At 41.6% G+C, this 20,208-nt stretch overlaps 1 protein-coding gene across 1 annotated transcript; it reads left to right on the top strand.

The window, feature by feature from the left end:
• The first annotated feature begins 3,443 nt into the window (after positions 1–3,443).
• Positions 3,444–19,691, top strand: sypl1 (synaptophysin-like 1). Its single transcript, XM_050036633.1, has 5 exons — positions 3,444–3,597; positions 12,306–12,424; positions 12,577–12,781; positions 12,898–13,089; positions 15,622–19,691. The coding sequence occupies exons 1-5, from the start codon at positions 3,526–3,528 to the stop codon at positions 15,751–15,753; spliced, it is 720 nt and encodes a 239-aa protein (XP_049892590.1). The 5' UTR covers positions 3,444–3,525; the 3' UTR covers positions 15,754–19,691.
• The last annotated feature ends 517 nt before the right edge of the window (positions 19,692–20,208 follow it).

The raw sequence follows: 20,208 nt of genomic DNA, 5'->3' as shown, positions 1-20,208 counted from the left end.
GTGAGCTTGCCTCATCTCCCCCGCCCCAGTGAGCACTCTCTTCAGGTCTTCCTGCGCGAATAAGGGCAAGCAGTACTGTGACATCTGCGTCTTCCCTTACTCCCTTCTTTTCTTTCATCCATCCATTTTCATCCGCTTATCTGGGGCTAGATTGCGGGAGTAGTAGGCCAGGCAAAGCACCCATGATGTCCCTCTCCCGAGCAATGCTTTCCAGCTTCTCCTGGGGGACCCCAAGGCGTTCCCAGGTCAGATGAGATATGTAATCCCTCCAGCGTGTTCTGAGTCTGCCCTGAGGCCTCCTACCAGTGGGACGTGCCCAGAACACCTCCAAGGGGTGGTGTCCAGGAGGCATCCTGATTAGACGCCTGAACCACCTCAACTGACCCCTTCTGATGCAAAGGAGCAGCGGCTCTACTCCGAGCTCCCTCCGGATGTCCGAGCTCCTTACAGCGCTCTCCAGTGAGGAAAAGTTACACCTAGGGTGATCTGTGTCTCTGGTCACTATCGTTGATGTTCTTTTTTTTGACTTTGATCGTTCCTCTGAATGCTGCATTTGTCTGGAGAATCCACACCAGAAACTTTTCTTGGATGCTTCTCAGGATCCTCCACCGTAGCTTCTGCCCTACTCTTAGCTGTTGCTCTGTCATGCAGTTGGGAGACGTTTTCCTTCATGGGTTTCTACTAGAAAGAGATTTCCTGGTTAAGGTAAGAGAAAATGTCCAAAAATAGGAGGCTAGGCTCCAGTATACTGCTAAATTATTCAATTAGAATTGTGCAGACTCATTTGGCAGGGGCTTGAATGTAAAGGATTTTAATTTAGGATTTAAAGTCCCGCACTCCAGCTTTAACCCTGCCACCATTTTCCTCATGAGAATTACCAAATTACATTCTTGTTTCTAGGAAACTTCTTGTTAAGTATTCCTAAATTATGAGTCTGTAGAATAAAGCATCAGCAGTGTTTAGTATCACAGCCCCTTTTTATAGACTACCTGCCAGAAATATTGTTAAAGCAGGAGTGTCAAACGTGCGCAGCCCACAGGAGGATCTCATCCGGCTCTTCGGATGACTGAACGAAAGACATGATCCTACCTACGATAGTCTTTTACGTCAAATTCATCAGCCATCTGTATTCTATCATAACATTCTTACAGACCCAGTTTACTATTGTAAGTACCAACACCACATACTTCCTGAAGGGCGCTGGAGGGAGCAAGCAACAGACTTTGACTTGAAGACTTGAAGTTGAAATGACCCTGGGTTTATTTTTGTCATACTTTGATAATCTCCTCCTGAGCTACAGGAGACATGACACAGCTGTTTTTAAAGGATGAGTAACTCTCTGTTAGAGCTGGACTGATTTCAATAGAGCCCATATATCAACCAGACCATGTGAGCAGAGTGCGAAGGGAAGGATTTGGGATGAAGCACAGAGTGGTTTTTCTTTCAAAGTTGGAGTGTTGCTTTATCTCCCACTTCAATTTTGCTCCAGTACTGTTCAATGCCCAACCCAGACCACATTTGTGTATTGTGCACACACACTATTTCCTGTCAAAAATCGTCTGCTGCGAGTTGAAAATGGAGTTAACAAAGGACTTTCAAAAGGAAACTGAGTGAGCGGTGAGTGTTTAGAGTGGAGCGGGGTTAAATCTGAGTTGAGCGTGGAGCACTGTCAAGTGGAGGGAAGGAACAGCTCCGTAAGCGAGGAGCAACAATCCTCACTGCTCATAAGCTCTGATGTCAACCAATTCAGACCAAAGCAAGACAACTCTAGGTCTGAAAGCACCCTAAAGACACCACACAGAGGCCTCCAATTATTTTTTGGGCTGTAGCCAACTCAGAGCTATCTCAGTCAAATCGGATTTGGCTGTTCAATACAAATATTTGACTTGTCGTTCCTTTTTTTCCATGCAGTTTCAGGGTTCGAACGGAGGTCGACGGGATGTTTAGGGTGAAAGTGATGTTTCAAGTATTTTAGTAAACAAGCTAACCATGTTAGTGCCAGATTGCAAATAATGCAACAACATTTTTTGCTGACATTAGTTATCGAACAAAAGCCAAGTCGCTGTAAGCTATATATATATATATATATATATATATGAGCTATAAATTCACCACTCATGAGCAAAAGGCAGAAAATAACGTTATCCCAGAGGATGACCGGGAAAGCCTCTCTTCCTCCAGGCAGCTGCCTCCGTCTCACTCAGACTCACCCTGACTCTGGGTCTGCAGCTGCCTGTACCATAGAGCAGCATGACAGTGAGTTGCGCACACTCTGTAGCTAAATCCGATGACCGAAACGTCCCCAAAAGTACACTGACTGACAAGAAAAGAAAAAAGACAACTGCTCAACTTGAAGAAACTCAATTGTCCGAGAGGTCTCGAACTCATGATTCAGATCTTTAATTTTCAGGGAACAGCCCTAATTATTTTCAAGTAAGGTGGCCATTGCCCCTCCTAACGCCCCTTGGTGGCACCTTTGAGCAGTGTATCTTTATTGATACTGTAAGTCAGCACAGAAATGCCACTGATATTTGGAAGCAGTGCCATTACAGGTTTTCTCAACATGTAAAATCAGTGGAGGGTCCCCTTTAATAATAATTCAAATTTAATAATCTAATGTCAGCGGACGGTCCTGTGAAATGACCCCTTTACTACTAATTTTAACCGTTCAGTTGCAGCCTCAGTCCCTGAGGTTTTCTTTTTCTTCGTTGGAGGAATTTTGAGGATCTGTGGTTTGCTCTAAGAGTCATATGACCCAGTCAGCACCAGAGAAGGCGTTTCACAGTAACTGCACACTCAGCAAGGAGGAGGCAGTCTGCGGATTCTGGCGGATGGATCCAATGAAAACTCAGTGGGGCACTTCTGATGTCTTTTGGTACTCGGGCTGTAACTTTACCCTCCTGGTGTTTCTGTGCTGATAATCCACAGTAGCTGAAATTGTCTTAGTGGGATTTTATACAATGATCGTTTAGTAGTTGGAGTTTTTTCCCAGCCCTGTAGATGATAAAAACTTTCTTGCAACAGTGTGTAAGCCATCAGATAGAGTCACGCTTTGTAATTTAGCATCCTTTTCCTGTAACTTAATCCACTTGACGCTTTCTCACCAAAAGCGACGCGTAATTTGGCACACTTTACGCTCTTTACCCGCTACACAGCCTGCGTATTTTGCGCATCACCAAGTGGAGCGCTGGCCACTCAGTTTTCAGGCTACACTGCAAAAAATGTCCACTTCAACTAGTGATTTTGCCATTGACATTTCTTGTTAAAAGCTCCGGAAACGCGTCAAGCTGTACTTCCACTGTACAGAATGATCTCACCTCCCTGGAAGTGATCTGACTCAGTTGCTTCAGCGCAAAGTTGGGTCGTTAAAGTCAGTTAAAATAACCTTGTGTGGTAATTTTTTTGCAGCGTCGGCAGTAAAACCACGTCACTCTGTCAAACAACTCCCCCTTTTTCCTCCCTGTTGGACCAACATCCACAGTTTAGGAACAACTGGGTAAAGATTTTGGATCAGAAGCGCAAATCATGATGACCGGATTTCGGCTGAACTTGTCGCCTCTGAAGGAGCCTCTGGGCTTCGTCAAGCTGGTGGAGTGGGTAAGTTAGATGCATATGCTGTGAAGTGTGTGTGTGTTTGTTAGTGTGTTTGTGTATGTGTGTCATACCCAGAGGACAGGGAGGTTCACAGCTTTTCTTGATCCTTGGGTTTTCCCTTTTCCCGGCGATTTTCACTTTGGAGAAAAAGACTCTGAAGATGGCAAAAATATTCATATAGAAAGCAGTTTTTTACTTATAAGAATGAATAAAATGCATGCAGTAATGTAATTTGATAATGACATTTTAAGGTGCAAACTTTGTCACACAAGAGCAACCAAGATAACACCCAATAATCTGCCCAATATCACAATAATTTAGGTTTTCCTTGAGATTATTATATTCAATTTAACTTCACATGTCTGCCTCTGCTTACTATGAATTCAGATTTTTAAAGATTCCTAGAATAAAAGTATAGATGTCTTAAGTGAGCTGTCCTCTGCATTTGAGTCATCATGCTGGTTGCATGGGCCTGCCCTTCAGAGGACACAGTTACAGATTAATGCATCTCTCAGCAATAATTTACTTCTGAATAACTGTGCAGACGGTTGGCTACTCATACACTCGAGCACACGGTTTATGCATCATGAGAGAACATGCAACAGCTCCTCCAGGAAAGTCCAGTAATCATTTCTGCTCTACATAACTGGGTCAGAGGACTCCAGCGTGGAGGCATTTTCTCAGCTCGGCCACAGTTTCTCTCAGCTGCTCTATTCTCCCATGATACAAACACACACGTACAGAGCTATAGAGCAGACAGTCATCTGACTCAGGACAAGGCTATGTGTGTGTGTGTGTGTGTGTGTGTGTGTGTGAGAGAGAGAGAGAGTGTTTTTCACTGTTTTGGCCTTATGTAACCCATATCTAACCCGACATATTTTGTGATTCACAACAGTCCGAATGATAAATTGTGCTTACAGTTTAATGCTCGGAATGTCCTGTGAGCTAAAACGGGTCCCAGCCCTCCCCAATGGTCTAATGGCAACTGCAACATCATTAAAGCTGCAGTCACATACACATAACTTTTTGCTGAAACTGTCGCTACAGCCAGACAGTAGTACATGAGACAGATAATCCATGGGAAAAATCATGTTCCTCTGCCTTCTTGAAGTGCTTCTAATGGCATTAAAATTCACCACACGTCAACTAAAACAACCAATCAGAGATGAGGAGTGACTGCTCGTGAACGCACCCTTTGAAAAGTGTAGGGTTAGCTAGCAAGCTACTAAAGATATAGCCCACTGAATGTATACGAATACTGGAAACTTTGCTGATATTCAACCAGCTCTGTGTCATCGCAGTGTGTGCAGAAGAACGGTGTTTGCCTTCCCGCGGAGCCCCCCGACAGTCTGGCAGCGGACTGACCGTTCATCTGCACACACTGCGATGCCACACAGCTGGTTGAATATCAGCAAAGTTTCCCTTTATATTCATTGTCTTGTGTGGCGATCAGCAGTGATGTGGTGGTTCACTTTTACACTGTGATCTGTAGCCTATAGTTCGGCTTTAGCTTCTAACTATCTTTGTCTTTTAAACCTGTTGTTGCTGCTGAGTCAGTTTGACATCCTGGATATATCCTTCAAACACAGACTGTAGACCCCTCTGTCTGCTTCTCTCTGGAATCACTCTTTTATTTTTCCTAAAATGTGATAATAGTTCATCAGGGAGTGCAGTTAGTCACCCCGTGGCCACCATGCTTACTGCTACAGTTTGACGGACCAACGCAAAGGGACGGGGCTTAGCAAAGGGTCAACTGCAGTCAAACTGATCAAACGTGAATCAAGATTCTGTCACTGCGTAGCTGATGCCTTGCCTCAAATGTTTTCATAAACATATTTTAGTGTACTGTTTAGCTGTAAAATGAGAATGTTTGTGACCTGGCTGCCATGTTGGAAACAGTGAAACCAAAATGAAGCACCACCCATCGGCTGGAGCAAACTTTCTCAATTTACAGCTAAACAGTACACTAAAATATGTTTCTGAAAACATTTGAGGCGAGAAATCGGCAATGCAGTTCAAGTCTTGGTTCATATTTGATCAGTGCTGCCGAGTTAGACCTTCTCTAACTGTTGTTGTAGCTGTAAACTTTTTTGTATGAATTATCTACCTGTTTAATGTGGTTTTCAAAGTGGTTTACAACTCTCCTTGATTCAGAAACATTTTTAACACACGGCTGGTGCGTGCTGGGCAAGACCTCTATTAATTAATAATATAACTGTTAAATACTATATGTCTTACGTTTAGGCAGCAGCAGTGAATGTGTGCTTGAGCGATGGTTTCTGGATATAAATTTAACACAGCAGCTGAATGGAAATGGCAAGTTTATATTTTATATATCATAGATGGTTGCTCAGTCCCGCTGTCAATGAAATTGTAGGACCCTGCAGGGTGTCTTGTCCAACATTTTTGTCCATTTACCCTGCTCTGAGGCATCTAAATGAAAAAGTAGTTTTCTTGGAGTGGTTTAGACTAAACACTCATACCACCCTCGATGTTATCTTCCACGCAGTAGTAAACAGGAAGGAGGGTTCGGCATAACAAACGCTCACAAGACTGCCCCATTCACTCAATATGTTGGATAAGGGTGATAAAGATATTTGTGTCATTTTGGTCCCTGACAAAAAGTGGAGAAACTGGTTTCTGGGGCTTCTGAAGGAAACCCAGTGACACAATGGGCACATGGTTCAGTGGCTTTGGGGTTTTTGGTCAAACTGATCTGGACTCAATGACCTCAGTGTAAGAACGCTGCTGATTATTATGTTTCCAACATTTGAAGTTGCACAGAGAACAGTAGATCAAGGCTAATGTTAGCATAGTAACTATGTTAGCATACTAACTAATGTGTAGCTAACATTAGCTTAACAGCTGTGTAACTCTTTAACAAACTTTTTTTTTAATTTTGAAAAAGCATTCATTATTTCTGTAAATTAAATATGGACTCAAAACTCTTAAACAAAAGTTTAGGACTTGAGACTCAATGTGGCACTTGTCAGTCTTGACTTGGGACATGGCTCAAGACTTGTCAATCTTGACTAGGGTCAATCTTGACGTGGGACTCGATTTGAGACTTGTCAATCTTGACTTGGGACTTGACTTGAGATTTGTCAATGTTGACTCGGGACTTGGCTTGAGACTTGTCGATCTTGATTTGGGACTTGACCCGAGACTTGTCAATCTTGACTTTGGACTTGATTCAAGACTTGTCAGTCTTGACTTGGGACTTGGCTCAAGACTTGTCAATCTTGACTTGGGATTTGACTCAACACCTGTCAGTCTTGACTTGGGACTTAAATCGAGACTTGAAAATCTTGACTTGGGTCAATCTTTATGTGGGACTTTGCTCGACACTTGTCAATCTTGACTTGGGACTTGGTTTGACACTTGTCAATCTTGGCTTGGAACTTGACTCAGCACCTATCAATCTTGACTTGGAACTTGACATAAGACTTGTCAGTCTTGACTTGGAACTTGACTTGGGACTTAAGTGCAAAGACTTGAGACTTACTTTTGACTTGCAGAACAATGCCTTGGCCCCGCCCCTGCCTGTAACTGAGCTCCTATCACACACTGTGAGTGGTTTCAGTGTGTGCAGATGACTGATGCTGTCTCACAGCTTGTGAGTGAAGACTGCCTGTAATTTCATTTGGCAGTCACTGGAATGTCCATAAATTGGTGCTGTGTGTTCTGCAGATGTGTGGGATGCCTCAGTACTGGCACGGCACTGCTGTTTGTCCACAGCTTTTGGCAGCCGCCATGTTTGGAGAAGGTGCCTCCTGCAGCCTTAATTAGGAGTAAATGGTGATATTGGAAACGTGACAAAATACCCAACTGTTCGACAGTGTTTATGCAGCGTAGTATTGATGCTCTGTTTGAAAATGTGAACATAAACAAAAGAATTACAATGTGATGTGTGTGTGTGTGTGTGTGTGTGTGTGTGTGTGTTGGTCCACCCTGGCTGTTACAGTTATTCGTGCTGAGGCGACGTGACCTCGTAGTGGGAGAGTGACAGAATCAGTGGAACAGGAATGTGAGAGAAGTAGCTTACCGTGGTGTGTGTAGCCAGAATAACAGGAAGTGGCAGCCAGTGACATCTGGANGTGTGTGTGTGTGTGTGTGTGTGTGTGTGTGTGTGTGTGTGTGTGTGGATGTACAGTAAACGTGGGTGTGCGTGTGGGTTTTGTGGTGTGTAGCTGAAGGCTAAAAGTTGAGGTGGCCTGTCATAAGCATTTTTCAAGGGTGTGCATATGTGTGATAGAGTTGTGCTGATGTAACAGAATTTAAGAGGTCAGATAAAGTGTGTGTCCTCATAGATGAACAGATTGCGGTGCAGGTCATTACTTTGCTATTTGAGATGTGGATCAAAGATCATTTCTTTGTCTTATGATGTCATCCACTCCCTGTCCACTGTATACTGTCGACTACAACATGATTGTCTTAACATTTTCAAGTGTTGATTTACATAATCTTTTGTTTTCTTTAACTTTAGTATCATTTTGGTGATTTTTTTTGTCGATGATCACCCACTGCTGATGTGTTCTGAGCCCCGATTCAGCCTGTAGAGTTTCAGTACAAAGGAGACCATCTTAACCTTTGAAGACAGACATACAGATACAGTTAGCGACTAGCAGCTAAAAAGCCAGATATTTCCCTCAAGAGATGGTGGGGACCAAAACGGAGATAAAAGGAGAGTGAATATCAGATTTAAGCCCCTTTCTCACTGCGCAAACAACCCACCAACACCCACTAACATCTGGCTTTTGTATTGTTCAGCTCGGATTGGCTTTCATCGGCCATCGGAAATACAAAACCCGGGTGTACAAGCTAATTATAGCCCCTTCTCAGCGCGATGCAATGACTGGCCGCCACAAAATACCGCCCGTTTCCATCCAAGCAGCGCTCGAAGATTTTTCCAAATTTAGTTCGCACCATGTTTGAGAAAGAAACTGTATGAAAAAAGAAGTGACCAAAATAACATTTTCACCGGTGTCCATGCTGCTTTACTGTTTACTAACCTGTTGTTCCTCCTGTCTAGGACGTTGAACGTGAGACACCATTAAACAAAAAAACAAAACACTGCTCTGATCTACTGACAATGGGAAAGCAGTCCATTGTCTATTTTTAAGGGGTTTTCCTGCATTTCAAAAAACCTAAATAGACGCGCTAGCATGTTCTCATATAAACTTTTTAAAGTTACAATCTGGAAGGTCTCCATTTTGTTCTCTATGGCAACACCTGTGGCGATAAGCTGTAATTGCAGCGTGTTTCTTGGCAGACCAAGGCCTGGAAAGCTGCTGGTGAATTGATAGACACCAGTCCTGCAGCTGGTCAGATGAAAGGGTTACCACAGCATAGATGTGTGTGTGTGTGTGTGTGTGTGTGTGTGTGTGTGTGTGTGTGTGTGTGTGTGTGTGTATGTGTGTGTGTGTGTGTGTGTGTGCAAGTGAAAAATGAATGACTGTGTGCCACCTGTGATTTTGACACCCAGTTTGTAATACTGCAGAATGCATGGGCTTTCATCAGTGGGTCATTATGGAGGGGTTTCAGAGCCGAAACAAAATATTTAAATACATAAATAATTATATTATTAAATTCTTAAATTAATAAAAAATATAGTTGTGTAATAAAGATGTTTCAATAGATAAATACATATAAACTTTAATACATAATTATCTGTAAATAACAAAAATGTTTAAATAAATAATTATGTATTTTAATGCTTAATAAATAAATAAATAAATAAATCACAAATTAAATTACACAAGAAATATATGACTGTAAAATATATTTGTGTATATATATTTATATATTTACACATTTTTTGTATTTATTCATTACATTGTGTATTTATTTATATACTTCTTCAATTATCTGTACATTTATATATCTATTTAGAATTTTCTTAATTTTTGTATACATACTTTTACTGCTGTAGCCTGGGCCTCTGGGCCTAAATTCATACATTTAGTTTTAGCCCTTAAAACCCACTGTTGGCTATCGGCTCAATCTCTCTAGTGACGCCACAAACATTTTTTTAAAATGAAAATTTTACTTTATTTCAGATGTGTATGTTTGGACTTCAAGATGTTTTTTTGAAAACTCTGACTTGAGAAAAGACTACAGATTTCTCGCCCACATGATTGAAAAGGGTGAAAATGCCTCTTCAGTGAAGAAAGACAGTTGTTCTGTATGGAGCTCTGTCCTGTGATGTTAAACCTTTGAATTAGTGTTGTACTGCAGCACAGCTGTCTGTTGCATTGGAAGGCTCAGTGCGGATGTGTAATGACAGGAAGAGACGCGGAGCTTTGAATGTCGAGAATGTGTGAAAGCTGTTAACAACGCATTTTGAGGAAAATGAATCAGATCCATGAAGTATGAGTAAAGCAATATCTGTGAGAGTCTGATGAATAATATGATCTGCCTACTGCAGTCTGAGGGGTTAAGCTCAGCGGCAGCCAGCCTGACTAAAAGAATTTAGTATGTGTTGGTTTTAAGGAGAGTATTAGTGTCACATGGCCTACACGCTGAATCAGATGCTTTCTGCCCTTGCGAGAAAGAATTCAAGAGCTGAATGGCAGCTTTAGTGCAGCCATGTAAGCCACATTTTATTTTAGTTGTGAGAGGAAGAGCTGCTAAATGATCTCATATGTTCGTCAACTCCTCTTGCTGTTTATTCCATAGGGTGTTGCTGAATGACTGCAGCAGGAAACAGTAAAACGATACAAAGAATATAGAAAATGGTACAAAATAAAGGTGTTCTTCAGAGATTTGATGTGGATTGGGTATTTCCTCAAGAGAAAAACAAAAAGCAAAAGATTCAAGGAAACTGATAAAAATGGTTGTGTAGTGAGTTTTATTTTCAGCTGTTTGTTGGAGTAAATGCTGGCCATCTGTTAATCCCTCTAGCTCTTAACTGCTGACGCTGTGTTTTTGGTTGCCAACTTTTCTCTGGGTGTGAGTTTATGGTGACAATATACTACATTTTAAAACTGTATTGTCCAAGAGCATATATATGTAGGGAGGATCACAATCAAATTATAGTTATGGTTTCAATTTACCACTCAGTGTCAAATGTAACGCCTTGCTTAGAGTTTTGCAGCACATCGTAGTATATTGAGTCATGAACCCCTGGATCGTGATACGTATCATATTGCTAGATTATTGCACAACCCAACAGTTATCGTTTTCCGATTGAATGTTTATTAGAAATATTGAATATCCTCCCCTCCTCTGAAGGCCCTGACACACCAAGCAATGACCCAACTTTAACCAACAGGCAACCGTCGGTTAAAGTTGGGTCGTCGGTAAGTGTCTGCCGCCCTTGTTCGTCATTGCAGTGTGGCGCCAGTCTGCCTTTTTTCTGCCGATTCAGCATGTTGAATCAGTATCAGCAACTGCATAGCCTATTGGTGAATGAAATCACTCTGATTAGCCGTTCAGCTCAGCGCATGACACGAGAAACGGAAGTGAGGAAAGTAAACAAAGAGCTAAAGTCAGAAGGGAGTGAGACCAAAACAAACTTGTTATTTAAGGTAAGATTGTTTTCTTTAGGCACAAGCTCTTTAGCAGAAACGTTTCGTGATGGTTTGTGTTCCTTTTCACTGGGGCACAGGTAATATGCTTTGTTATGTCAACATTGGATTGTGTTGCTAGTGTGCTAACTGGCTAACTAGCGCCAAGACGGTCGTCCGGTTTCCCTTTTTGAATGACGAACACAGACTTCCACCATCTGCTGGTGTGGAGAGTTATTTCCTCTCACGTAGGTGCAGAACATACGTGCAGATTGCCTGTCAGCTGTAGTTTTTGGGGTGTGTTCATGTGCAACTTTTTTGGCTGGGACATGACGACGTCGGGTGACTCAGCAGGGAGCCTTTGTGGCCGCTAGTTCTCTTAAGTTGGTTTGGTGTATCTCGGCCTCTAAACAAATCTCTAATATCTTAAAGGTATACTATGCATAAATTGTTAGTTAGGCCACTGTTTGTGAACAGTATTGCCAGTGAAAGTAAAACTGAAAGGTTAGTTGGCAAACATAGACTGTATAGAATAATGGACGTAGCCACTATGACATTATCCATTGGTTTGTGAACTCCTGCATTAAAGGATGGAGCATTTCGGCTGTTGCCATCTTAGATTTTTGTAGCCAGGATGGATCTGACTTATAGACCTGCTTGTTACTTAAAGGGCCCCACCATTTAATATACGTAACTTTAAGCCAGAATAAAATGTAAACAGGTGAGTTATATAAAAATTCACCCTCCGTACAGTTGTCATTAACAGGAAATTAGCTATAGAGACCAAAACTGTTTTTTTGTAGGCTGCACTCATGTTTATTTCTCCTGTGAAGTTGGGCATTTTAACATGGGGGTCAATGGGCATTAACTCACCTCTGAAGCCACCCTCTAGTGACCATTCGGGGAACTACAGGTTTTAGCACCTCTGTGTTGCCACCTGATCAGCTAATAGCAAAATCCAGTTGCAATCGCCGTGGGTTTCAAGCATACACAATATGCAGAATTCAAATTGGACCTGAATCCATTAACAGTACCACGAAATATCCATATGAAATGGTTTTCAGCTGAAAAAGTGGTTTTGTGGTTTAGTTACTCTTTACATTTCTTGATTTTGATGATATTCCTCCAAAGCTAAACAGGGTTTTCTCCCATCAGTCTCAACCATCTCCCTAATCACTCATTCTCTCTTGTCTGCCCAAACAGCTCACAGCCATATTTGCTTTTGGAAGCTGTGGCGGATACTCAGGGAAGAACATCTTATCTCTCTTCTGTGGCGATGGCAGAAATGAAACTATCGATGCCAACTTCCACTACCCATTTAGGTGAGAATCACAACACATTTAGGTGATTTTTCAATGTCAGGCGCAGGTTTGAAATGTCACTTGTCATCAGTTGTGTAATCACTTTCAAAAGGACAATAAAATAAAACAGCAATAATGATGATTTTTAACCTTCCTTCTTACATTGTGGCCAGGTTAAGCCAGGTCCCACTCATCGAGGGAAACACCACTCTTTGTAATAACTCTGCCACAACGACACACATGGTGGGCGACTCAGCATCCTCAGCGGAGTTCTTTGTGGGCATCGCCATCGTCTGTTTTCTGTACAGCATGGTGGCTCTGTTGGTGTATTTAGGCTACATGCACGTCTACAAGGATTCTGACTTTGGACCAATTTTTGTGAGTATTGATCTTGCTGGTCAGTTTCCCAATAGACACATAGATGAAAGTGGGTCACTGTAATTGAGAGACTTGTGGCTTGTGTCTGACGCTGATGGGTTCGTCCTCGTTTCCAGGACTTTTTGATCACAGCAATCCTGGTCTTTCTGTGGCTGGTGTGTTCGTCCGCCTGGGCGAAGGGCCTGCAGAATGTGAAGTACGCCACGGACACTGAGGGCCTCAGCGCCACGCTGGGACTCTGCAAGGGGAGCAACATCACCTGTGAGGTCACGGAGTACGCCAGCATGCGGACCCTCAACATCTCTGTGGTGAGTAGAAACACAGAGCGGTTTTACAAACAAGAAGGTTTTGGTTACACTTGAACCAGTCAATATTCACTTCAGCTGTCAATCATTTCCAAATCTAAATAAATGGCCAGTACAGAGGCCATTTCTACAAAAACAAAATTGGTCATTGATTCTGGCAGTGTCCCATCCCCTTAAGTTTAAATAATACTACACTAGAACAGTACAGTAGGGACAAAACGTATCCACCTGAATCTAATGTCATTTTAAGTCCACATTGATAGCATAGCCATGCTAACATACCTGTTTTGTCAGGGATTTAAAAGTGAGGTGGGGCGAAAACAAACTACTATGGCAGGCGATACTGAGAAAGGTAAACGGTAAATGGACTGCACTTGTATAGCGCTGTTCTAGTCTTCCAATCACTCAAAGCACTTTAACACACATTCACACACTGGTGACCGAGGCTAGCGTACAAGGTGCCGCCTGCTGCTCAGGAACCATTCACTCGCACTCACACACCGATGGAACAGCCATCAGGAGCAATTTGGGGTTCAGTATTTTGCCCAAGGATAATTTGACTGGAGGCTGGAGGATCTGGCCATCGAACCACCAATCGATGACCCAATCTACCTCTGATCCACAGCCAAATCAGAACAGCCTCGATGTCAGCGTCTTTGTGGTCTAAAGCATTCGCCATTGTTGTTATTACTCCTTATATTGGTTCCAGCGCACTGCTGGGCAACTGCATGACAACTCTAGTCCCGCCTGTGGCAGTGATTGCCAACGAGTGACACTGGAGCTTAGTCATATTTTATTTTAACCAAAAAAACGCTGTTTCATGTCACGATGCCAGAGGAGTCAGTCAACTCCCACTCGGTGGAGTGGGCGGATTCAAAGGTCTTGAGCCAGGCAAAAGATAATCCTCAGACCTTGCTGTGAACGGTTTCATGTAGAAACTATTTTCTAACCTGGTTGGTAGTAATATTCATGTTTTCATCTTTTTTTTTTTGGTTGTTTTTTTACAGCTAATACCAACATTTATACTGACAGTAGTAATGAGAACCACAAGTTAAAGAAAGGGACCTGGGCCCTGTTTCCCAAAAGCATCTTAAAGGGATCGTTCGCCCCCAAATAAAAATAGATATTCTTCCTCTTACCTGTGGTGCTATTTTGAAGTCTAAAATTGTTGGTGTGGTGCGAGTTGCAGAGTGTTGGAGATATCAGCCGTAGAGATGTTTGCCTTCTCTCAAAAGTAATGGAACCAGACGGCACTCAGCATGTGGTGCTCAAAGTGCCAAAAAAAAAACTTTTGAAAAACTCTACAGCAATGTCTCTTTCCAGAAATCNAAGTCTAAAATTGTTGGTGTGGTGCGAGTTGCAGAGTGTTGGAGATATCAGCCGTAGAGATGTCTGCCCTCTCTCAAAAGTAATGGAACCAGACGGCACTCAGCATGTGGTGCTCAAAGTGCCAAAAAAAAAAACTTTTGAAAAACTCTACAGCAATGTCTCTTTCCAGAAATCATGACGTGGTTACTGAAGATAATCCACACACCTTGTTGAGAGCACTACAACATAGGGACTATTTTCTTTCAACCAAACCAGACCCATTAACCGTATCACTGCACAGAAGGAAGTGTGCATCTACTCATGGACAAGAGGCTCGTGCATGTGACAGAGCGAGATATAAATATTTATGGCATCCTCCTCAGCTGAGTTGTAACAATAGCTAGCACCACTGAGCTAGCTATTGTTACAACTCAGCTGAGGAGTAACAATAGCTAGCTACTCAGCTGAGGAGTAACAACAGCTAGCTATTGTTACTCCTCAGCTGAGTTGTAACAATAGCAATAGCTAGCTATTGTTACTCCTCAGCTGAGTTGTAACAATAGCTAGCTCAGTGGTGCTAGGTGAGTTAGCAATAGCAGCACGCTTCCTTATGCAAGGTTGGTGTAGTTTATTTGAAAGAATTCTCAAGACCTTGTTGTGAGCAGTTTCATGTAGGAACTATTTTCTCTCTAATAAACTACACAAACCAACCGTGTAACCACTCAGAGGGAAGCATGCATCTACTGCTAGCTCACCTAGCACCACTGAGCTAGGTAACATTACAGCTCAGCCGAGGAGGACACCATTAATATCTCTCACAAGCACAAGCCACTCATCCATGAGTAGATGCACACTTCCTTCTGCGCGGTAATACAATTGGTGGGTGTAGTTAGGGGTTAGACAGAAAATAGTTCCCACATTAAACTGCTTTCAACAAGGTCTGTGGATTATCTTGAGTAACTGGGTCATGATTTCTGGAAAGAGACATTTCCGTTAAGTTTTTTAAATGTATTTGTTTGCCGCTGTAAGCACCACAAGCTGAGTGCCATCTAGCTCCATTATATTCAAGAGGAGGCAGACATCTCTATGGCTGATATCTACAACATTGTGAGAGATTTGTCATTGTGTAAAAATACAGATTTACAGTACATTATAAGAAACCTCCTTTATCACATGTGTTTTCAGGTATTATTAATCTGTAGTTTTTTTCTGTCTGCATTCTTCCAGGTGTTTGGCTACCTCAACATGTTTGTGTGGGCGGGAAACGCCTGGTTTGTGTACAAGGAGACACGTTGGCACTCCCAGAAATTCTCCTCTCAGCCTGGACCTGGAAGGCAACAGGTCCCTGCACCCATCTAACACTATAAGGCAAAAGAAAGTCACAGTCACACACACGTACACAACACACAGATAGATCAGACACAAACAAGTTGAGCACACCTTATGCATGCACGCACATGTATGATCACATGTGTGAAGACATTATTACACATACCCTCACATAAAAAAGCTCTGTGACGATGATGAAGAGATCCATGGTCAGTTTAAAAACTGATGGATTTGGATATATAGATTGGATTTGGACTTTATCGACACAGTAGCAGCTGTGTAGGCAGTACACAGAGCTGAATTAACATTTTGTAACCCAAAATGTCACATCACTTTTCGCACAAACACGGTATACATGAACTGAGAACAGTTCTAAAAGCAATGTAAATTTCCCAAAAGATTTCCTCTGAAGGCCTAAGCACCCTGCAGCTGTAGGAGGCTGTGGGAGGAGAAAGTGTTCGGTTTCATGTGTAGATTAGCCTTTGTTATTTTTTATGTTTTTTACCTTTTTCATATAGTATAGCACACCAATGCAATTAGCATGTCAAATCCTTTTATCCGTGCCTTCTTAGAATAAATCCTAGATGGTTTCTTATGCTTTAGGAAGCAGATACATGCACAGGAAAAGACCAAATGTGTTAGTCCTTCCATCTTGGTAGCAGCATTATATATTATGAGTCTCAGAAACAGTGGCGCCATTTGAAATCTTTCATAAGGTCGGCCAGATGGGGCAACATAAACCAAAAGCCATAACTGAACTTCAGGAATTCGCTTATGCTGTTTAAGTATAGTTGAAAACTATGTCAATATGGAGAGTTAAGGAATCACATATTGTGCCTTTGACTTCTTATGTCACTAATTATCTGATGGTCATAGACTAATACTGGTTAGCATTTTGAGTTCCACAACAGTCCTGTTTTAATGTGTTATGTATCTGTATGTGATAGGTGATTCATTGTTCTTTAGATAGGCTGGTTGTCCTCAACCTTATAAAGGCAAATACACAGTTTTAATTTGAAGGAGTATATTGATATAAGGAACGAACGTTTACTGGGAACAAGCCTTACCAAGTTTAGGAGTTTTGTGGGTACCCATAGAACCCATTTTCATTTGAATATCTTACGGTGAGAGTTCAAGGGAGTCCTTAATAGATGGCCATGCTCAAAGCCACAACAAAATAATGGGAGATGTCATGAGAAATTAAAGCAAGAAGATCATAATTTATTTTAACTAACCCAAATCCAACATATCAAAGAATGGTATGAGGTGTGGCAGTCAGTAAATCAGTAATGTTAGCGTGTATGCATGCTTGTCAAATTAGTGAGTGGTGTGTTATAAGGTGAAAAAGCAAATAAGCAAAATAAGGAGCATGGAGAGAAGAGAGCAGAGTTCCCCTTTTGTCCTCTCTCTCCCTCTTCGCGGAGCAAATGAGATGTGCTCTTATAGTGCGGGGAACACCGGGCCCAGGTGTTCCCAGCAACTAACGACGGACCCAGCGCCTCCTGCTGGTAATCTGTAATACAAAAAGAAATAGACACCACCAGCCCAACAGCCACAAGAGGCGTGGCCGTCACACCTAACTTCAGGGTGTTTTCACATATAGTCCTTTTTAAACAAACCAAACTCAGTGCTCTTAAAGTGCACCAAAAAGTGGACCAACAGAAAAGAGACTCGGTTCTTTTTGTGTTCACATTGTCAGTTCATTTGAAAGAGGACTCAGTTCTCTTTCTATTCACACTATATACAATATATATTGACGTAGTTTTGTTTTTACTTTGAGATGAACTTGAAATTGGAGGAAAACCTTAGTGTGTCTGTGCTGTTTACTGTTGCCATTTGATGTATTCTACTAGAGATTCTGTTAGACCAAACTACTCCTCGTCCTTGCAAGTGTTATAGGCCGACGTGGTTCCGTCTGTTTTTTCAATCGTCCCAGTGCAATAGCATGTGATCTAGAGGGCTAAATACAATGGCAAAGCAAACCTGGAGCGCTTTGTGCTCACAAGGCACGGGTTAAGCGAACTGCACTGCGGACTTGAAACGAACCGAGGGGTCTGAGTTCTCTTGGAGTTTTCACATATGCGCAAAAAAAGCTGAGTCCGTTTAGAAGGCTGAAAAGGACCAAGTGTGAAAACACCCTTAGAGCGTTATTTAGCTCCCTTAGCAATGAACTGTGCTGACATGGTTGGTACCAATGGGTGCCTTTGGTTGTCTAGTTTCCAAAGATACCACTATCTTCATGTTAGCTCAAAAAATGAGCCAGGAAAAGAGGTGTCCTTACTGCTCTGGTTGAATTTATTACGTCTTTTCTTATATACTGATGAATGTTAGGTACTTTGAAGTCATCCACAAAACCAACCACAAGAAACAACATTTCTGGAGATAATAAGGATAATGTGATCAAGGTTTTCAGGGTAATGGAGAGGGTAAGACAGTAGTGCACTATGAAGTACTCCATGCCACATTACCAAAACAGAGAATGATATTCATTGTAATTTATTGACATACATTACATTGCATATTATCCCTTTAAATTGAGTCATGTATTTCATATTATGATACATTTTTTAGATGCAAAGCACCTTGTGCATCTTGAAGATGACTCACTCATTCATTCTTTCATACATAGGCTCTCTCACAGTTAGCCCACTTGCCCTCTAGTGATGGCTAGCAGGTACTGCAACAACTAAACTAGGATTATTACAAACATTGATGATGTGAATGCAAATAAAAGTCTTAATCCTCTTCTGATTTTCCTCGGTAGGGTAAATCTGTGCAGACGAGGAGACGGGTTAGATATTTTAAACTTTAAGAAATGTAAAATTGTCTCAAACCAAAATATTAGAGAGGAGGTATTTGCATTTAGTGTTCTTATCACAGCATGCACAGTGCTCTCATGTGGTGCCTAATATGCTTTTATGATGTCCTTTCAAGCACCCTGAGAGTGTAAATCCATTAAGAATACTCGATTAAAAGTTTGCTACTTAATTAGATCAGAAAAATGTTGGTGTGTGAGAACAGCCAACGTCTGAAATCTTTCACTTCCTGTGTGTCCAAAAGCTTTGATTGATTTAGTCTCTACTAAGGTACCAGAAGAAAGTTAAAACCTTCCTTAATTGTGTGAGAAAAATGTTTGGTGTTTTTTGAATGTAGTCATTTTCATTCATCACTGTTGAACCTTGCCATAGCACTATTCTTACCCCCTGTTTGAGCTCATTTCATATCTCTGTGTGTTAAATCAGTTATTTTGTTGTTGTCCAAAACAGTTTGTCTTGTTTTTTGATTGTCTAGTTTTTATAAAGCCTTCCTGATACACCAAACAGTTAGCTGGTGTTTTATAAACTATCACATTTTTTGTCTTTTTTTTTTTCATTTTTAGCATATGTAGATGAATATTTGAAGGGCTTTTTGATTTTATTGTTGTTTTATGCCTTTTGATGCGGTTAAAATGTAAGTGGGATGATTTTAAAGTCATTTAACTTTGTCATTCGGCAAAGTTAAAGGTATACTATGCAGGATTGTCAACAAGCTCCCCATTGAAAGTGACAGTAAAGCCAACCCCATATTCACTCTCTTGGATATGTGCCGCTAATGGTCTGGCAGCTGGTCTCTACCTTTTTATAAAGCCCCGAAAAATACACCACTACACACTTCTCATAGGCCATAAGTGATGATTGAGAGGGATTACTTCTGTTTGAGTCTATACATTGTTTGTTAGGAGAATCCTGCATAGTATATCTTTAAATGAATGTGTGTGTGTGTGTGCGTGTGTGTATGTGTGTGGTGTACTGGTTATGCCTCTGCACTCTTGTAATCATCATCCGACCAGCTATAGCTTTGTCAATGATTTCTATGCATTTAACCTGCCAAACTGACTTATTCAAGAGACAGACGTACATTCACTCTGTGACATGCACAATTTCAATGTACCTTTTTTTTCAATAAAAATGAATGATTTTTTTCATTAATCTCTTTAGTGAACGTCCTATTCATTTGCAAATGTGTGTGTGGTTTTATGTGTGCACTGATAAATGCACTCTGCCTGTGAGTGTGTCTGTCTGTCACTTTTCTGTCAGGCCACGACATGGATGCCAAAACATTTTCCAAAACATCCATTTAGCTTTAATTTCACTGCACATTTTTATGTCTCCGAGCTGGCAACAGCTGTGCCTGGAGATGTTATGTTTGTACTGTCCGCCAGTCAGTGCATCCGTTCATCCATACAAATGTCCATCCGTCCGTCTGTCCCTTTCTCTCCCACTCTCATGAGCACCTTGTGGGAATTTCTTCAAATTTGGCCCAAACGTCCACTTGGACTTGCCGATGAATTGATTAGAATTTAGTGGTCAAACATCAAGGTCACTGTGACCTTGTGTCCATCTCATTCTTGTGAACACAATAACTCAAGAACACCATGTAGGAATTTCCTCAAATTTGGCTCAAACTTCCACTTGCACTCAAGAATAATCTGATTAGAATTTTGTG

This window comes from Epinephelus moara, chromosome 23 (genome assembly GCF_006386435.1).
Source record: "Epinephelus moara isolate mb chromosome 23, YSFRI_EMoa_1.0, whole genome shotgun sequence".
Classification (NCBI taxonomy): domain Eukaryota; kingdom Metazoa; phylum Chordata; class Actinopteri; order Perciformes; family Serranidae; genus Epinephelus; species Epinephelus moara.
The sequence above is the reverse complement of the archived record's forward strand: the minus strand, read 5'-3'. Positions and strand labels throughout refer to the sequence as shown.

Coding starts and splice junctions, on each gene's coding strand:
- sypl1 (XM_050036633.1), top strand. CDS start 3,526: ATGATGACCGGATTTCGGCTGAACTTGTCGCCTCTGAAGGAGCCTCTG. Junction 12,425..12,576: donor AACTTCCACTACCCATTTAG/GTGAGAATCACA, acceptor CATTGTGGCCAG/GTTAAGCCAGGTCCCACTCA. Junction 12,782..12,897: donor CTGACTTTGGACCAATTTTT/GTGAGTATTGAT, acceptor CCTCGTTTCCAG/GACTTTTTGATCACAGCAAT.